General features: G+C 38.6%; 1 protein-coding gene across 2 annotated transcripts in view; it reads left to right on the top strand.

Annotated features, from left to right (window-relative positions):
* Positions 1–19,099, top strand: part of MOSPD2 (motile sperm domain containing 2) — a 57,998-nt gene extending 38,899 nt beyond the window's left edge. The window contains exons 9-15 of one of the 2 annotated variants that reach the window (XM_028115071.2): positions 2,167–2,343; positions 2,977–3,089; positions 5,636–5,732; positions 6,502–6,598; positions 7,127–7,256; positions 15,924–16,026; positions 18,229–19,099. In XM_028115071.2, the coding sequence (XP_027970872.1) occupies positions 2,167–2,343; positions 2,977–3,089; positions 5,636–5,732; positions 6,502–6,598; positions 7,127–7,256; positions 15,924–16,026; positions 18,229–18,270 (759 nt within the window). In that variant the 3' untranslated portion in view covers positions 18,271–19,099. Of the gene's footprint in view, positions 1–2,166; positions 2,344–2,976; positions 3,090–5,635; positions 5,733–6,501; positions 6,599–7,126; positions 7,257–15,923; positions 16,027–16,601; positions 17,745–18,228 lie in introns of those variants that run through there. The other variant, XM_028115070.2, reaches the window with a different exon arrangement.
* The last annotated feature ends 365 nt before the right edge of the window (positions 19,100–19,464 follow it).

The raw sequence follows: 19,464 nt of genomic DNA, 5'->3' as shown, positions 1-19,464 counted from the left end.
AGTCTTTTTAATTTAAAAGATAATATATATTAAGTTTTTTTTGAAATGGTTATACTACTTACAAGTAAGAGACCAGGAATAAGTAGGTATGTGTTAAATTTTTAATACTACATAACAGTGAAACATACTGTGATAATGATTTTTCTTCTAAACTATGAAAACCTATGGATTTGGTATGCTTTGGGTTAACTTGATTGATAATATTTCAGTTGTTTGATTTTTATCATCTATTTCATATACTGTCTACCTGGCAAAATTGTATTCAACCAGAATCAAGTGACTAGCAAGATAAAAAGTTTTGGTATGTCCTTTTGTTTTCTTTGATTAGAAAAAACATGAACCAATATTTTTATTTTTTTTAATTTTATTTTATTATGTTAGTCACCATACAGTATTTTTAATTTGAAATTTGCAACTTTCCCATTTTGAGGCTTTATATTTTACATTTTAACAGAAGAACACAGTACGGGTCATTTCAGGTTCTACCTTTAGTTAAACGAGCTATTTGATTTCTTTTTAATAATTTGCCCATAGAATTGTTAATATCTTAAAATCAGTGGCATCTAGTAACAATTATTTTTAGGGGTAGAAAAGAGTATCTCCCTTCTCTGTCATTAATGATGTATTTTTTTCAGGAGTGTACTCAGAATTGTAGTAGGACTACTATTCTTTAACATAATTTTTCCCAAAAGTAATACATAGACCATTTTTTTTAGAGGACTGAAAAGTACAACAGCTTAGTGAAAAGTATGGCCTCCCTCCCCACATTACTGCCCACTGCCACTCTCCACAGGCAGGCAGTCAGTGCTTCCAAGTTTTCTCTCCTAGAGATACTCTGTCCATTTTATTTTTTCATGTATGTTGTTGTACTAGTTTTTCCACATCATTTCTTGTTAGGTTATGCCATATTGATTCTTAGAGGTCTACCTGATTTTTTAAACCATTTCAGAATATTCCATTGTATAGATGTAACATAATGTATTTAATCAGTTCTCTTCTGAAGGACTAGTAGTTATTTCCTAATCTTGCCATCATTAATAGTGCTGCAGCGAATATCCTTGTAAATAACTCTTGGTACCTGGGTACAGCAGTGTAAGTAGGAGATGAACTCCTAGAGGTAAAATCATCAGGTCAATGGGTATTTGTAGTTTAAATTTTGTTACCTGTTGCCAGTTTCCCTCTAAAGAGATTGTGCTCATTTCCCAATTATGTGTGTGGCATGCTTGAACCACATCCATGCCAACATGGCATACTCTCATTTTTGTAATCATTGCTCGTCTTGGGTGAAAAATATTGTGGTTTTGCATTTCTGTTATTGTAAGTGATGACGAGCATTTTTTATGATTTAAAAGGTAGTCTGTTCTTTTTCTATGAACTCTGTATCATTCCTTTATCTTTTGTTCCGTTATTACTCTTTTCTTGTTGATTTGTATATATTAAAAGCTATCTTGTTTCTGATACACGTGGTACATAATTTTCCCAGTTGTGGCTTTAAAGAAAAAAAAAAAACTTGGTTTTTTAGGGGGTTTTCTCGGCGGGGGATTGTGGTTGGTTGGTTGGTTGTTGGGTTTTGTTTTTTGTAATTCAGAGATCTTTCATTTTAGCGTGCTCCATTTTTATCAATATCAATATTTTTATGCCTGCTAGGTTTTGTGCTATGATTAGAAAGGTCTTCGTAGGTTTTCTTTTCTGTTTTTTAATCCTGTGTGTTGTTCTGGAGCTTTTTTTTTTAAAGCTTACATGGGTTTTAAAAAAATACACACCTTTGGAGTGCCTGGCTGATTCCATCGGAAGAGTGTGCTACTCTTGATCTCGAGGTCGTGGGCTTGAGCCCCACATTGAGGGTAGAGATTACTAAAGAAATAAACAAACTTTTTAAAAAAAAATATGTACTTCAAAGTTTTTATCCATCTGAAATTCTTTTTGGTGCAAAGAATGAGCTAAAGATCCAAGTTGGTGCTTTCACAGATGGCTAGCCAGTTGTCCACACCACTTTCTGCTCTTTCCCTTTGTGTTTTGAAATGTTTCCTTTTTTAAAAATTTCACTAATTAAGTCTTTTTCTCCTTTTTTTTTTTTTTGGCCAGGAGAGTGGATTTTAATTTTACTTAGAGAATTATTTCTCTACCCACCTCTTAGCAGGCTGTTATAAAATTCCTTTCTCTTAGGATCCCTTCAAGTATAGCTACCCTCCACTAGTAGATGATGACTTCCAGACACCACTGTGTGAAAATGGGCCTATTGCCAGTGAGGATGAAGCTTCAAGTAAAGAAGATATAGAAAGTGATGGCAAAGAAACCCTGGAAACAGTGTCTAGTGAAGAACAAATAACTCTTCTAAAAAAGGTAATTTTAACAATCAAATGGCGTCAAAACCTGTGGCCTGTGCCCCATTCTGCAGTTAGCTACGTATATGACTGTGAGTAATTCACTTAACTTGCCGCCCTTCCCCATCTTCGTGTGTAAATAAGAGGAAGGATGGTCCTAGCTAACCAGTAGTGTCACTGTGGTGTTTAAAAAGGCTGATTTCATGAATTTGTATAAAAATTGGCAAAATGCATTTTGAAGGAATTGTTTTATTGAAAATATTTTTGATTTACCTGAGAGAAAAGGAATTAGTTTACAACCTTCTACTTCCTCTATTTTAGTTTTGAAAGAGCACTTAGTTATCTTCTTATGAGTCATCAGGGGCTTGATAGAGGGATAAATATGTTATAACTTAGAACAAATTTAAAGACTCTAAGGGAAAAACCATGTTATATTTTCTGTAGCGACTTATTTAAGTATGCTCTCAAATATGTTCGTGGTCATGTTAATACATGTTAAATAATTTAGGTGTGCTAAGCTTACGTTAAAGATTGTAATTTGGATTGAATCACTATAATGTTTACTTTTTGACCTGATGAACTGCCCAGCTATCAGCATGAAACTAAATTTCTTTATCTTTTCTTTCTTCATATATTGTTTTTTTGTCTTTAGATTAACCTAACCGAACATACTTCCAAAGCAGAAGAAACTGAAAAGGTTGATTCCAAAATGAAAGCTTTCAAAAAACCACTGAGTGTGTTTAAAGGGCCCTTATTACACATCAGGTATCATAGTTGATTTTTTTAGCTGTGCTTTTATAACCTGCCTTGATTATCTTGAAGGAACTGCAAAATTAAAACTCCTGTACTATTTTTCAAACTGTGGAAATAATAAAATTAAAGGTTATCCAAAGACTCACCTTGGTTTCCAGTCATAGTAGATATTTCAGCTACCTTTTTGTTATTTATTCCAGTAAATGTGTTTAAAGGGCCCTCATTTTGTATCAGTAAATAAAAGTGAATATTCATATATTCACAGTTAACCTGAATGACATACATTTTTTCTCATTTTACTGGTACTGTTTGGCTTGCATTAAGTTCAAGGTTGCCAGAAATGACATTGAAGTAAGCATTTATCAGTTTGACCTTCTAAAAGCTAAAGCTGAACTAGAAAAATAGGGGGTTTTTTTGTTTGTTTTTTTACCAAAGCCAGAATTCAGTACATCTCTATTTTTGTTTCTGGGTTACTCAATCTAAGATTTAGGGTTGTTTGTAATTATCATTATGTAAAGATCTCTTTCTCACTAATGATGCTTTTCGTTGGGAAATCTATATGGCCTTACGTTAATGTTGCTGTACCGACTTTACTTAGTGATGACCTAATGTATCATTTCCCTTCCCATACTTGAAATCTTTCTGTGTAACTGTTTTAGGTATGACTCTTATGAACAATACAGCCAGACTTTTTAAAAAATCTGATATTCGAATTTCTAAGACTAGTTTGCATATTTTTGATTACTGTTATATCTGGATTGATCTACCATCTGTGTGTGTTTATGGGGGGGGCAGAGGCAGGGGACAACACATGCATATGCTTTTGGTCGTGGTTTTTCTTTGCCATTTTCCCCCCTCTGGAGTTTGTTTTCCATTTTTCCCTTTACTGGTTTAGAAGTTACACACTGTGTTTTCTTTTTTTAAAAATTTTTATTGTTAATCACCATACATTACATCATTAGTTTTGGATGTAGTGTTCCGTGATTCATTGTTCGTGCATAACACCCAGTGCTCCACGCAGAACGTGCCCTCTTTAATACCCATCACCAGGCTAACCCATCCCCCCACCCCCCTCCCCTCCAGAACCCTCAGTTTGTTTTTCAGAGTCCATCGTCTTTCATGGTTCGTCTCCCCCTCCGATTGCCCCCCCCTTCATTCTTCCCCTCCTGCTATCTTCTTTTTTTTTCCTTAACATATATTGCATTATTTGTTTCAGAGGTACAGGTCTGTGATTCACCAGTCTTGCACAATTCACAGCGCTCACCGTAGCACATACCCTCCCCAATGTCTATCACCCAGCCACCCCATCCCTCCCACTCCCCACCCACACACTGTGTTTTCATTGGAAGCCTGTCAAAACCATAGGTCTCGACTTAGAAATGTCGGGGGTTGGCTGGAAGAGCTGCCTGGGGAGAAAGCCAGAGGAGAACAAGGCAGCGTCTAGGGCTGCAGTTTGGGCTCTGCCGCTCCCTGCCTCTGCCCCCGGGCAGGTCACAGCACTGCTCCTGCACAGGCACGGGGACCCACCAGCATCTTTCTCCCCACAAGTCTCACGGTTTTGTGCTGGTTACTGTGAGCAGTTCTGAGATTCAGGACCTCTTCTCTGTGGTCTCTTTCAGATTGGGTTCTAAAAGGAAGCCAGCAACCATGCTAATTTGTCTTGTCCAGAGTTGGGCAAAGCCCCCTCCTCGGAAAGCACATCCTTAAAAAATGTGTGTCCTCCAAATGACTGTCTCTGATATGTAGACATTCCTGATATAAAATGAATCTACTTACATATGTAGCTCAAAGTGAAGGACAGTCTGAAGAATTCACCTTTTTATCTAAAATAAAAACGCTGTGTTGCCCATTGTTTGGAGGCACCCGATACAATTTGACTAATGTAATTAAACTACACAAACTTTGCTTCAGTCTTTTAGTTTTGATTTTAGGTCATGAGTACTACAGTGGCCAGCAGTAGTAAAATTTGCATTTTGAGGTTTACTGATTTTACTGTTTAACCAATATTTCCCACCCCAAATTTTATTTTTGTTTTTTGTATTCCATATTACTTAGAAAAAGCCTTTATTATTGAGGAATTACCTAAGGAATTATTCTGTGACTTAAGTACATCTCTAATGATCTTTCATTTTAAGTTATGCTTTTCTCTGTTGGTGTATAAAATTATGTCCCATTCTAATCTCTTTGTAATTAAAGTTGAAGCAGCAGTTTCTTCTTTGTTTTGATTATCTTTAACCTTCCAAAGAGTTTAAATGCACCTTAAGATGGTGCTGATTATAGGCTAATTCAGAACCTTCCTAACTCTCTCTCCTGTCCTTTTCTTATTTTGCTTTTGATTCTTGGGGAAAACCATAGGACTTTTAAATAGCATGCAATGAATTAGTAAGATTAAAACACAAACTATATTAGGTAGTTGCTTTATAAGCTTTTCTTTTTTGATGAAATCTCTTTATACAGATAAGCAGAAGATACTAAACAAATACTTTTCTTCCAGCTAATGATTAGATTGTCATTTATTCCGAATAATACAAATGCCTTATATTTTTGTCACCACCTAGCCCAGCAGAAGAACTGTATTTTGGAAGTACAGAATCTGGAGAGAAGAAAACTTTAATAGTGTTGACAAATGTAACAAAAAACATCGTAGCATTTAAGGTAAATATCAGAAAGATAGAATTTATTATATGTGGAAATCTGATAGGGGAAGTAATTTCAGACATATTTTAATTGAATGATTGAGAATTTTTAACTTGCACAGTGTTTTTGATATTTTTAGGCATGTTATACTGCCTTCTAGTTTTAACCACGTGGCATAGCTTATCTACAATTTTCCCCAGGATCTGTATCTCAATCTTTAATGAGCCATAATAGGCTAACGTCCAAATTCATCCTAGGCTTTAATGTTTGTGGTAAATAAAAACCCAAGGAAAAAATCACTCTTCATTATATAAATAATTCATAATAACAGTGAAAACAAAAGTATAAAGTCAAAAGTGCATTTCCCCCCGAGTGTGATCTATCGTTTGGAATGTAGTTTATACTGGATACTGACCTAATGACTGAGTTTACCACTGCCCCATATTGTAAGTATTAAGATGTTCTGGATGTTCTTTGAATATAGTGTTTTAATTTGTGAACGCTATTATAACGTGTCCTAATACACAGGTTTGTTTTAATTTGTATTATTAAATTTAGGAAATTACCAGACAGGATATTTCATAGATTTTTTTCTTTAAAAGGAAGGCTAAGATACTGTTTTCCTATTGATGGGGAAAAATACGTTCCATGCCTAACCACCATGGTTGTTTTGTAGACTTTATTATTAACTGTTAATTTTTTAAAACTCATTTTTAAGCCATTTACCCCAAAAGAAACATTTTTCTTATGTTATTAGTTATTATATGACCACTGTATTTATAAACAGGTGAGAACAACTGCTCCAGAAAAATACAGAGTCAAGCCAAGCAACAGCAGTTGTGACCCTGGTGCATCAGTTGATATAGTTGTGTCTCCCCATGGGGGTGAGTTGTGGCCTGATGGCCTCAGAGGGTGTGCTGGGGTACCTGGGGCCGGGTGAGGAGTCCATTGAGCCAGACTAAAATCTAGAAACTAGCTCAGTGTCAACAAGTCAGCTCACTGCACTGTAGGCATCTCTTTTCTCATGTGTAAAATGAGATGGGTCAGTGTTTCTCATTAAATTTTTTTTTAAGATTTTATTTATCTGACAGAGCAAGCATAAGCAAGGGGAGTGGCAGGCAGAGAGCCCAGTGTGGGGCATGAGCCCAGGAACATGACCTGAGCCTAAGGCAGACGCTTAACTGACTGAGCCACGCAGGCGCCCCGGAAATGGTTTTTTAGCACATAAAATTGTTTAAACTGATGCCAGTTGAAATGGAATTTTTTAAAAAATCCTTTTTAGAAAATTTTTTCTTTAAGGTACTTCCATATTATTCTTTTTCCATTGTTTTCTACAATAATGCCTTAAACCACGTGTCCAGCCCTTTGTAAAGGTTCTTGTTTATATAGTAAGTTACCCTTTTGGAACGCAGGTTTAACAGTCTCTGCCCAAGACCGTTTCCTGATAATGGCTGCGGAAATGGAACAGTCATCTGGCACGGGCCCAGCAGAATTGACTCAGTTCTGGAAAGAAGTTCCCAGAAACAAAGTGATGGAGCATAGGTATGCTTTTTTTACTCACGGACTCTCAAATGTGACGGGAAGAAGCAGAAGGAGAGAACTGCCTGCATGGACTAGGCAGGGGTCTCTTCCTTCTTGCGTGTGGCAGACATTTAGGCTTCTAGTGTGACCTCAAGCTCTGCAGGGCCCTGGGGCGCCCAGGTGAAGGCGATCTGCAGTTTCTCAAGGAGGTTGCTAATAGCAGACTTGTTTACAGGTCGGTGCAAGAACCTGGAGGTGTCAAGATTACAAACGGAGATCTGTCCCAGCAGTTCCCTTTGTAGGAACACTCACCCTGTGTACTCGAATGCGTGTCTTTCAACATTGTTTGTGCTAATGAAACAGTGGGAAAGAAAGAACCTAAATGATCCTCATTAAAGCAATAGTCAAATGCACTTGAGTATGTGGAGGAGTATTCAACTATTCAAAACAGTGTGGTAAATCTTTATGTTCTGATATGGAAAAATACCTATGATATATTAGGAGGAAAATCCTTTGCCTACATCGGCATATCCAAGCATGTATGTGCATGTAAAGATCTATAGAAAAGGAGAAAAGAGAAGCCTGTGTAATGGTTTTATTTTGGAGTGTGCCAGTTCTGCCTCCCAGGGGACACTTGAATGCTGACACTGTCCATTATCACAACTGGGCAGTGGGGTACTGTGGCATCCAGTACTTTGAGACCAGGGATGCTGCTGAACATCCCACAGTGCAAAGAACAGCCCCCCCCCCCCCCAAGACAGAATGATCTGGCTCAAAATGTCAGTAGTGCCTAGACTGAGGATTCTCCATGGTGGGTAGTTAAGGAGGGCCACTTTGATGACAAAAATATAGGACCTGAAGGAAAAGAGAGTAAGCCACTTAGATAACTGGAAAAAGTGCTTTCTAGGTAGAAGGAACCACAACTGAAAAAGGAGAGTGCTTGGCCTGTGTAAGGAACAGCAAGGAGGGAAATGTAGCTTGAACCCAGTATAGGAGGGTGGGGGAGACAATGTGGGAGATGAGGTCAAAGAGGTAGTGGGAAGGCAGGTGATTACCATAGTGAGGACTTACAATTTTGAGAAAAACTATTAGTTTGGTGCTAAGCAGAGCCAGGAAATGATTTGGCTTTTTTTTTTTAAGGCTTATTCTGGGGGCTGTGTGGAAAACAGACTAGGCAGACACAGGTGAAAGTGATACTCAGTTAACACAAATAGCACGTGCTGCAAGCCTGCACCACTCTAAGTGCTTTACTCTGATTTATCCACTTCGTCATTAAAATGACCCTAGGAGGTAGGTAATTCTTTGTCCCCCTTGATAAATGAGAAGCTGGGAAACCGCTTAACAGCCGTGGCTGAGTTAAATCTTCAAAAGGAATTGAAAGAATACAGATGTGGCTGGAACACAGAGGTGACAGGATCCAGGGTAAGAAGAAAGCTGGAGAGGCGGACAGGGCCCAGAGGAGGAGCGGGGTCACCCTGGGGAGACCCACGGGAGAGCGTCAGCCTGACCTGATTCACCTTTGACGAGATCGCTGCAGGCTTGTTTACAGAAGGGAGGAGGACAGGAGCGGGCCTGGGAAGACAAGCTTTATTTCAGTTGTCCCAGCCTCGAGGAGTATTTAGTGGCCAGGGGAGGGCAGTCCATCAGGGACTCAGGAGGGAAACCAGTAGGTGAGCTGTGTCATCCAGGTCTAGGAAAGGGTGTTTGACAAAAGAGGAAGGGACCAGTGCTACCAAGTGCTGCCATGCCAGCAACGAAGGATGAAGTGTGAGCAGTGGCTATCGGTGACATCACAGAGGCCATCACTGACCTCATAGGGAGCATTTTCAGTGGGCAGGAACCAGGTTCTAAAGAAATGAAGGTAATAGGACTGTTCTAGAGGTTTGGTTTGGTGGAGGAAGGAAGACTGTGGTGTTGACAAAGGGATTGTTTGCTGTGGGTTTTTCAATGGGAGAAGCCAACTCTAGAAGGTAAATCATTGATAGGTCCTGTCCCTTCAGCTTTCTCAGGAATTGCACTAAAGCCAAGGTATGGGTCAGCTTTAGTCAGGAAGGAAGGAAGGAACGCAGGTACACATTAAGGCTCGTGGCGGGCTTGACTTTTTAGATGGAGTAGTTACATATTTAAATCTCCATATTGTAACAGGGTCTACTTTCTCCTTATCAACAGTTTACTTTTGTCAAAGGCATGGCTATGAAAACAAACTGAAAGATTAAGTAACACTGGTACAAAAGATGGAGATTAATTTGAAGTTCTTATCAGTCCCTCAAAAGCAGGTTTGTTTGTTTTTTTAAGTCAATTCCTTATGGTTTGGTTTTCTGATAGTCAAGAGAAGCTCACTTATCTCACAGAAAAAGGGAGACTTGGTGGTTTGATACTGAAGGCCCAAGTAAAGCAACGACTCCTATCTACAAAGGGTGGTTTCCTTCAAGTAGTAAGATGGGGTGAATTCTACTCAACACCATATAAAAAAAACTTTCCCTAGGTTCTTGAGCAGTATCTGTAATTGCTTGTGTTATTATACATTGCCTCTACCCACCTTAAATATCATCTCCAGTGAAAGACAAAAGAAAAATGGGGAGCGGGGAGCCAGTTATGAGAGGTTATCAGGAAAAGCACAGTCAACAAGGGTAAGGTTATTATACAGATTTAGATTAACTCCTCTCTTCTCGAAGCCCCTGAGCCTGCCAAGGAAAGGAGCTTTCTGTCCAGAATCCTGTAAGCAAGGTTACAGGTCCATTTTTTCCAAGGCGCTTTATTGGTTCCATAAAGTCAACCTTAGTTCCTTAAAGTTGTCTGGTCATACCTGATTTTATGCATATTATTTTCAAATACGACATTCCAGTCAAAGCCTTGGTAGTATAACCATGCTTCCAATTGTGTCCTAGTACAAGGAGAACAGATTCTTATGCGGGGGAAAAAAAAAAAAAAAACTATTACCATGAAAGTACTAAGAGTTTCTGAATTCTGGAGCAATCAGGTAGGGAGAAAAATTGTTTCAGTTCTGCTCACAAAGGTAGTTTACCGAATTACTGCCAATCATAGATAGCTTATGAGGAAAAGAGTAAAAGATTACCTTAAATCTGGGAAAACCAAACATTAAAGAACCAGTAATAAAAAGTATAGTCATCAGTTCATTCAATCCCATGTTATTAATTCTTGGTCTGCTTGAATCCTGTTTTTTTTTAGTTCTGGAAGTTCTTACCCAGTTCAGTTTTATGATCTGAAAGTTATTAGAAACCTGTTTTCGGGAGTACTTGTCAGAGTCCTTTCCATGAATCTCTGAAGATGAAGCCCATTTGCAAAAGGATCAGAGTAAAACAATAGCTTCTTTAAGTGACAAAAAGACTTAAAAATGGCCATGGTTACAGATCTGATGAAAGTCTATTGTAATGCTTCTGACAAGGAAATTTGGTTATTTCTGTGACATATACAGCATTGTAAGATAACTAGAATTATAAACCGTGACATTATACCAGGACAATCTAGGAATTTTATACAATTTCTGGAACACTTATATTAATAACATACCTATACAAATATAATCTAAAGAAGGTTTAGTATTACTTATTTGACAATGCTTCCCCTGTAATTTAACATAGCAAATAAGCCTAATTAGTTTTACATCTTTTTTTTTAATATTTTTTTTAATTTATTTGACAGAGACAGCTAGCGAGGGAACACAGGCAGGGGGAGTAGGAAAGGGAGAAGCAGCCCTCCTGCTGAGCAGGAAGCCTGATGCGGGGCTAGATCCCAGGACCCTGGGATCATGACCCGAGCCGAAGGCAGACGCCTAACAACTGAGCCCACCCAGGTGCCCCATATATCTCTTTCTATAAGAAAGAACGATCTTTTGATATGTTCCAGCGGCCGTCTGAAAAATTTCAGAGATGTTCAAGGTCAAAAAGACTTCATTTAGAATTTGAGTTGGGGGGCGCCTGGGTGGCTCAGTTGGTTAAGCGACTGCCTTCGGCTCAGGTCATGATCCTGGAGTCCCGGGATCGAGTCCCGCATCGGGCTCCCTGCTCAGCGGGGAGTCTGCTTCTCCCTCTGACCTTCCTCTCTCTCATGCTCTCTACCATTCTCTCTCTCTCTCTCTCAATAAATAAATAAAAAATCTTTTTAAAAAAAAGAATTTGAGTTGGGGGTCTGTCAAAAACATCAGAAGGTTTTAGACACTTGACTAAGTGGGATAAGTCATCATGAAATAATAATTATCCATTTAACCATAGTGACAATAATATATCAAAGGCAAATACAGTTACACAGTTGTGAGTAAAACTTAGGAAAATAGTCTTCTAAAGATTAAAAGAGCTAAACAATCAAAGAGCTTGATAAAGGTAACATGGAGCACAGGAAATTTTGATAAAACTCACCATCTTTGCTTTCTAGGCAGATTACTTAAAAGCTAAAGAAAAGCCTTTTACAGTCTCTTCTCAGTAGCTGACTGATTGATAGTCCAAGGAAAGGTGGTCCTTTTAGCAGATGAAATTTTTAGTTTCACATAAGTACACTGCTGATACTGAAGCTTATTTGTATATAATCCTTATAACTAATTCATTCAATTTTAGCCAGCTTGACTACACAAAGTGGAATTTTCCCTTTCCAACTGTCTATATCCATTTAGTGTGTCCTTTATTATCTTCCCTATTCTGAAATAACCAGCTTTATTGTAAGAGAAAATTACTTTCATTCCCCTTAACAAAAATACATGTCCATACTTCATACATTTCCTCAGCCAAAACACATCCTGTTTTCCTTGCACATGGAGTTAGTTGCTTCTGTTATTATTTCTAGCAATTACATATATGAATTAGAATTCTTAACCCTTAGAAACCATGATTTCTAGTGAAAACTAAGTGGTAAGCAATTGTGTTAACACCAGCATCCTGTAGATTGGCAAATTTATGAATACATCATTTCTAGAAGCATATGCTTTCTCATAGTACAGTTTTTCAGTGTGGCACAAGATAGGTTTACTAACAGACTATTTTTAGTCCCTTTGTAGTAAGAAGCCAAAAGTCGATAAACCGATGTTCAGTAATTAATGTTTCAGTATTTTTTAAGATTTTTTTTTTTTATTCATTTGACAGAGAGGGAGAGAGAGACAGCGAGAGAGGGAACACAAGCAGAGGAAGTGGGAGAGGGAGAAGCAGGCTTCCCGCCGAGCAGGGAGCCTGATGCGGGGCTCGATCCCAGGACCCTGGGATCATGACCTAAGCCGAAGGCAGACGCTTAACGACTGAGCCACCCAGGCACCCCAATGTTTCAGTATTTTATCTCACTTGGAAATGATCTAGTCAGTCAGTGAATTTCCCGTCTAACTTAGCAAAACTAAAGTTTCAAGTTGTCAGAGATTTGAAAACCTGTTTTTAAGTAGATTTCACCTAAAAACTGTTATCCAACTTAACTTCTAAATCACTTGCTTCCAACAATTATGCTTGACTACTCATGACAGCTTCAGGAAACATCAGAGTCTGCCATCATCCCAAGCTATTTTTCGTTCTGACAAATTATGTACCTGAGATAACATGAACCTATCTGAATAGTAAACTCCAGAAGAAAAAAAAGTTGCATGTCTGCATTATATCTAATATTGACAACTTTAAACCAACAAATTTAGCTTTTATTTTACCTAGAATTAATATATAGCACATGAACTTGAAAGACACTTGGGTTAGTTTCTGTATTTCTAAGAGGTTTAGGAATACTTAATTTGGTAAGTACTTATTTTTCTTTAAGCCAATCAAAGAGAGCTTTTACAAATTAATTTTCACACTACCATCCTGAGGTAGAAAAGTATTACACATCTATAACATGTAGAGAGACGCACATAAACATACAGACACAGAGACCTTTTGGCTATAGCTCTAAAATTTTAGCCATGATTCAGGTACAGTAACACAAAACTCACTAGTTTATATAAAAGAACATTTAGGTTCAAATTGTGTTTCTGGCAGTTGGAATCAGTTTGCCTGCTCAGATGGCTAATCATTTGCCAAAATCCCAAGTAACTCCCTTTCTTCCTTCTGATGAGAATCACTTCCCTAAAGTTTGTATTTCAAAGAGGTAGCTGTCAGGTCCTAGAGAAGGTAGAGCAGAAAATCTGTACCTCAAAGGCACACAGAAAGTATCAAGGAGTTTTGGGGTATATTTGCCTATCATCAGATGTCTAAAGTAATTTCTACTTCTGTGTTTCTTCTTTTTCTTAAGCACAGGACAGTTCTGTTTTCCAACATCCTGATCTTTTACAGTACCTACATGTATTTTGAGATGACTGGGGGAGGTTTTAGAATTGGTAAGGTTAGGTGGACTTCGAATTGCTTCCAATGTTGCATTTCCGGTTTTGTAAAGATTTGCAAGTCAAAGACCATTGTTTTTAATTACTCAAATAATTCTATTGCAGCCTAAATGGTTATCAAGGGACTGATAACCACCCATGCAACTACATTTTCTTCGATTTGCTCTGTATCTGGGAGAAATTTCCAACTAAGATGGAAATGAAGTGATTTCTATGTTTTGGAGCTTCAGGGTTTAATGCACTATGCCTTTAAAAAGTTTCATATAAAGTATTCCACAAAGGCATTTAAGGGGGGGGGGAACCTGTACTATTGCTTCTAGCAGCCCCCAAACATCAGCCTTCAGCTGATCCATTTCCTGAACATTTGTGGGAAGGCCTGGGAGAAATTCTGGTCATGTTTCCAGTGAGGAGAGTTTTCCATGGGGGAACCAAGTGGCTTGTCTGGTAACTACAGTATAATCGTGGGTGGGCAGAACAACCCTTAGCAGCTAGTCACAGTCCCTGTGAGTGGTGAAGTGAGTGGCCACTAATCTTTTACCTCGTCTCTATATTTGGTACGTATCTTCTGAACGTGGAGGTAAGAAGAACATCATAATTTCATCTTGCTTAGGAAGTCTCTCAGGCTGGTGGCCATTCTCCTTCATATTCTCCTTTCAATTTGGTCTTTCCAGAGGTGCCAGTAAGACAATTGTTTAGGATGAGAGCTCTCTCAAAGTTTTTTAAACATAGAAGCTTTTCCAATTCAAAAGATCCATCATCTGGCATTGAAAAGTAGGATCTTATATTAATCTCAGTAGCGACTCAACTCAAGCCAATAGGCCTTCTTTTGGTTTAACCATGGACATAAAGAGGCATCCCCAGAGACGGTGCAAAAAAAATGCAGTCCTCACAGGATCCCGAGAGTTAGCATAAGAAAGCAAAGACTTACCAAAACAAATTATGTAATATATGGTGATTAACATAACAATAAAAAATTAAAAGATAAAAAAAAGAAAGAAAGAAAGCAAAGACTTCCATTGCCCCAAGTGGTAAGAATGGTGTAGTGAAGGTGCTGTCTCTCGTTTCCCACAAGAATGTCAGAGGCCTCCAGTCTAAGACCCTCTAATCCGTGACATCATTTACTGGATTAGACTTTTCCAGCACTAATGACCACAAAAGCTGCGAGGACAAAGGCCCCTCATGGACTGGGGCCCCTAATGACAAACTGCCCTGAGAGCTGGCACAGCTGGACAGAGAGGATGCTGCCTGTCACTTTGTGCCTCAGATCCCCAGCCTATTCCCCTAGCTGCCAGACACCTGTGGACACATGCATCCTCCAGCTGACAGGGACCAAAAAGAATATTCTTGCTGGTCACAAAACCAAGCTCTCGAGACCTAGAACAAGATGAAAGGAAGACCTCATTTGACCTATTTTCTTCTGCTAATCTAAATTTGGAATGGAAGGGACAAGGTCAAATTTTGACCTTTCTCTCTCTCGACCTGGCACCAGAGTGAGATCCAGGAAAGCAGGCTTTGGTAAGAATGCTTACCTTTGCCGGCTTCTGCCGGTTTTCCAGGCTCCCATCTGTAGGCTCCCAGGCGAGTAGGGTGTCTCAGCAGGTCCCAGCGTAGGTTGCCAAAATGTAGCAGAGGAAAAATTATTTATCATCTACCCTGCTAGGTTCTTGGCTGAGACCCCCACCCCCTGAAATACAAGACTAATTAATAGGAGAAAAGCAGAAGTTTAATACCACGTATACCTCCTGTATATCTGGGAGATACCCAAGAAAACAGGAAAACCCCCCAAAGTGGCCCAAGACACCACCTTAAATACCATCTCCAGCTCAAGACAAGATGTTGGGGTTACTAAGGGAGTCCATTATGGGGGGCTGTCAGGAAAATCACAATGAACAAGGGTAAGGTGGTTCAGCAGATGTCGATTGGTCCCTTCTCCATTAAATGTTAATTTAAAAAAAAAATCTGCCCTTTTAACAACTCGTGCTAAAACTTAAGAAAAGAGTTCTTAGAGATTTCTGTCATCCCCTCGTCCTGGCAGCGAGAGGAAGACACCCTTATAGATGGACCTTTCCTTCCCTTATTGATGTCAATGTCCCTGACAAAAGGTTTTCAAAGCTTTTCTTAGGTCTGCTGTTTCTTAAAAAATAACCAGCTCCAGATAATCGTTATGCCAGAGAGGTGCATTTGGGGGCGGCCAGTTGTGCTCCCCTCCCAAGATAGATCCATAGTGAGCTGCCACCGTACACGTGTATCTGGGGAGGAGGGAGGAGTACTTTCATCCCGGTTACATGAACTTCTGTGTTTGACTTTTCTCACATTATAGTTTACTTTTATAAAAAAATATTTCATTAAAAATTTTAAGAAGTTATGTTTCCTTTGGACTTTCATAGGTTAAGATGCCATATTGTTGAGAGCAGTAAACCAACCACTCTGACATTAAAAGACAATGCTTTTAACATGTCCGAAAAAACCAGCGAAGATCTTTATCTACAAGTAAGTGTTCTTTCTCCCTAACTAAAACAGAGGTGTTAATGCTAACTAATATTAGAAATCCACTTTTTCCCCACTGATGCAAGGAAGACCTTTGGCATAGACATGACACAAATGCTCTTTTCTTTGTGAAGGGAAGCCAAATCTGAAATCGTAAGCAGTGAGTTACTCTTGGAGATCTATTAACTTTTGAAAAGCTCTGGCCATTTTAATTTGGACAAGTTATATGGTGCCTTGGGGAGTACCAAAGAATCTGATCTCACGAGAGGAGTACCATTTCAACTTGAAAAAGTTGGAGGGGCTCTCTTTCTGAGTAGCTGGTTTAGGTACCTCCAGGAAGGCACTTGCTTTGCTCCTTCTCCACGAGAAAACTAGGCCTTTCCAAAACAGGAGTAAGAGGGTGCACGGCTATTCACCAAACAAATGCAATGCCTCATGGCGTTGCCAGCTCCCGGCTGCTCAGAGTGGATGGACCCCATCCTGTAAATGGTTGGATTTCTAATATTCCTATTTGTCATTTACATGATTCACGTACCATTTTACTGATAGAAATCTTTCATCCTTTTTTCCCTCTTTAGCTCAATCGTTTACTAGAAAGCAATAGGAAGCTTGAAGACCAAGTTCAGCGTTGTATCTGGTTCCAGCAGCTACTGATTTCCTTAACAATGCTGTTGCTTGCTTTTGTCATCTCTTTCTTCTATTTGTTGTACAGTTAAAGAAGTGGCACTCGGTAGGAAGCAAGGCTCTTTCGTTCATTAGTTGGAAAAAGACCCAGAACTTCATGCTACTAAAAGTGCCGCACATCTGTGCTTCCTGAAAGGAAATTTGCCACACTTAGAGGGGAACAAATATATGTCTTGAAAATAAAGTCTGTTAGAACTAAGGGAACACTGGAGAAATTGATTGGAAGAGACTGTAGCTGTAGTTAGCCAAGTCAGGGCATCGCCGCATGTAAATTAATACGTTAGATATAATTTATTTTTTCCTTTTGATTTGAAGACTTCTAAAGTTTAGGTTTTATTATAGATATACATTAGCTGAACTGAACAGTTTAAGTAACAAGCTTTGTTGCAGCCAAAAAAATGTCATCTGCTTTTTTTAATGACAAAATCATTACAGCTGAGCCAACTTACTAGCTTTTCTATACTATGTATATAGAACATGTATATTGAAGAAACCATACTTATACAGAGCAGTTTCTGTAAACATGACTTTGTAATTTTGAGAATTACTTCCAGATGCTAGTCAATATTCTTTGAGTATGTAAAACTATTTAATGCCAAACCACCTTTAGCCTTTGTTTCTTATCTGTCTTCCTTAACTTAAAGTCTGCCTTTTATTAATCTTGGACTTTTTAATGAATACTCACATTTAGGTAGAACTGGGGAAACTAAGTTGGGTTGGGTTTTCCTTGAATTCTGTCAGTGGCATGGAGAAGAAAGATCCTTTCGGTCCCACTTTCCAGTCTTTTTTATGCGGTGTCACATTGCTCACGGTGGCTGGACACTGACCCGTATGCTTCAGTATTAGAAAGGCCTACTCCAACGTTGTACCATCTTCACCCTCTTTTCTAAATGAGTTAAAATTTCTTTGAAAAGTTTTTGAGAGGCATAGCAGAAATCATTTACATTTCAGTTCCTTATTAAAATCAGCCACAAGAAGGAAACTTGACAAAAAGACTAGAGGATCTAGAAGCGTGAAAAAAAAAAAAAAAATCAAAACTCAAGTATCAAGTCTCCATTTCTGAGTGAAAAGTAGAACTCATGATCCACTTGTACCACCTTCAGACTGGGGCTGATGGACCTGCTGGATCCTCTCCCCTTGTCACAGTAATCCCAAGGGTGGTTCCTGGGTTCCTGAGTTCCTAAGGTGATAACGACTTGCAGGGGCAGAGGTGGATGAAAAGAGTTTGTTTTCTCATTTATACAGCCGGTTTCAGTCCGTGTTGGTTCACGTGTAAATCTACTTGATATGAAAGAAAAAGAGTCTGCCTGTTAAATAAATGTTGAGTTTTGATTGAGCCATGCTTGGAAAATGTTTTATTCTGAAGTGTAGTGTTGGCGGCTTTCATCTCATTCATTTCAACTCATTCACTGAGTTGTGAAGAATGATATAATAGAGTCCCTTCAAAATTGGCCTAGAAATAAAACCTTAAAAGGACACTGGTCTGATAACTTTGTCTTAATTTGGGTTTTTCTGTTGCAGTTTGCCAACTCCAGATGTGAAAGTGACTTCAGTACACCCTAAGTACTGGCCGTAGTATCTCCCCCGTGTGTGTGCGTGTGCACAGCGGTGTCCCCTTCTGTGTCACATCCCCGGCTCAGCCATCCTCTAACCCCAAAGTATTTGTGTATGTTTTTTGCTCCTCAGCAAAGAAATGAGGAAATCATTGGTCAGAATTGGAAGCATGCTGTCCTAACAGTGTCCCTTTAATGTTTCCGATGAAAATGACATTGACTCGCTAAGTTGTTCTTCCCTGATGTCTGGCCAGTTCATTGAATAACCTATCTTGTTAATGTTTGTGTGTCTATTCAGTGTGACTAGGCAAGAGTACTTAAAATTAACTATAAGAGCAAAGGCATCTAAACTTTTGTTCTTGTCTTAACTAATCACCTATTTACATTTGATTTTCTTCTGTCTTCTTTTGATTTTATTTCATCACACTTTGTATGATGATTACTCTGAGGACTCTGATAATAATTTTCTTTTTTATCTTGTCATTAGCTGTTCACGACCAGATTACCAAGGATCAACATTGAGATTTAGATTGTTTTCACTTGAGAATGGAAATTAATAGACTTTCCATGAAAATATTAATAAACTATCATTAGCTTGATCTGAAAGTAGCCTACAAATTCAATTGTGGTTAAACCCAGCCTCAAATTTCATAATAATACCATAACTGTTTTTATATCTTGCCACTAATTTTGACTGGATTTCATAGCACTTTATTGTACAATTGCAAAAAAATATATTCCTAGAATTGTTGCCAGTGTAATTTCTCTAATATTCTGGTGCTTTTCATATATTTTCAGTATTTTTATTACTATATTGTTATTTTCTTTGTATAATTGATCAAAAGAACATGTTTTCTATTTTAATATGTTTTAGAAAAATAATTACATTTATGAAATAAATATCATCAGGAAAAACCTCTGGTCTCCAATTGATGAAGCATCTTAAAATCAATGCTCAGGCCTACTCTGACCTTTCAAAGATCACATTAATTTCTTTTGGACCTGCTTTGCATTTTTATAAGGACAGTGCTGTAAGCGTCCAGAGTTACAGTCGTGTTATCAGGTGATGTCCTTGTGTGTCCCGTTTCTCCTCAGCCCGGGTCAGGGTCTGGTTACTCTTCAGTGGAGCTCTCCATTATCCCCAAACTTAACACTGGACTCACTGTCATGACTGGGGGCTCCATCATGGAACCTTCTGTAGAGC

Source organism: Eumetopias jubatus, unplaced genomic scaffold (genome assembly GCF_037043125.1).
Source record: "Eumetopias jubatus isolate StellerSeaLion01/CBP00866 unplaced genomic scaffold, mEumJub1_p1.0 scaffold_11, whole genome shotgun sequence".
Lineage (NCBI taxonomy): Eukaryota > Metazoa > Chordata > Mammalia > Carnivora > Otariidae > Eumetopias > Eumetopias jubatus.
Note: the sequence above shows the minus strand (reverse complement) of the source record. Positions and strands in the feature narration are given on the sequence as shown.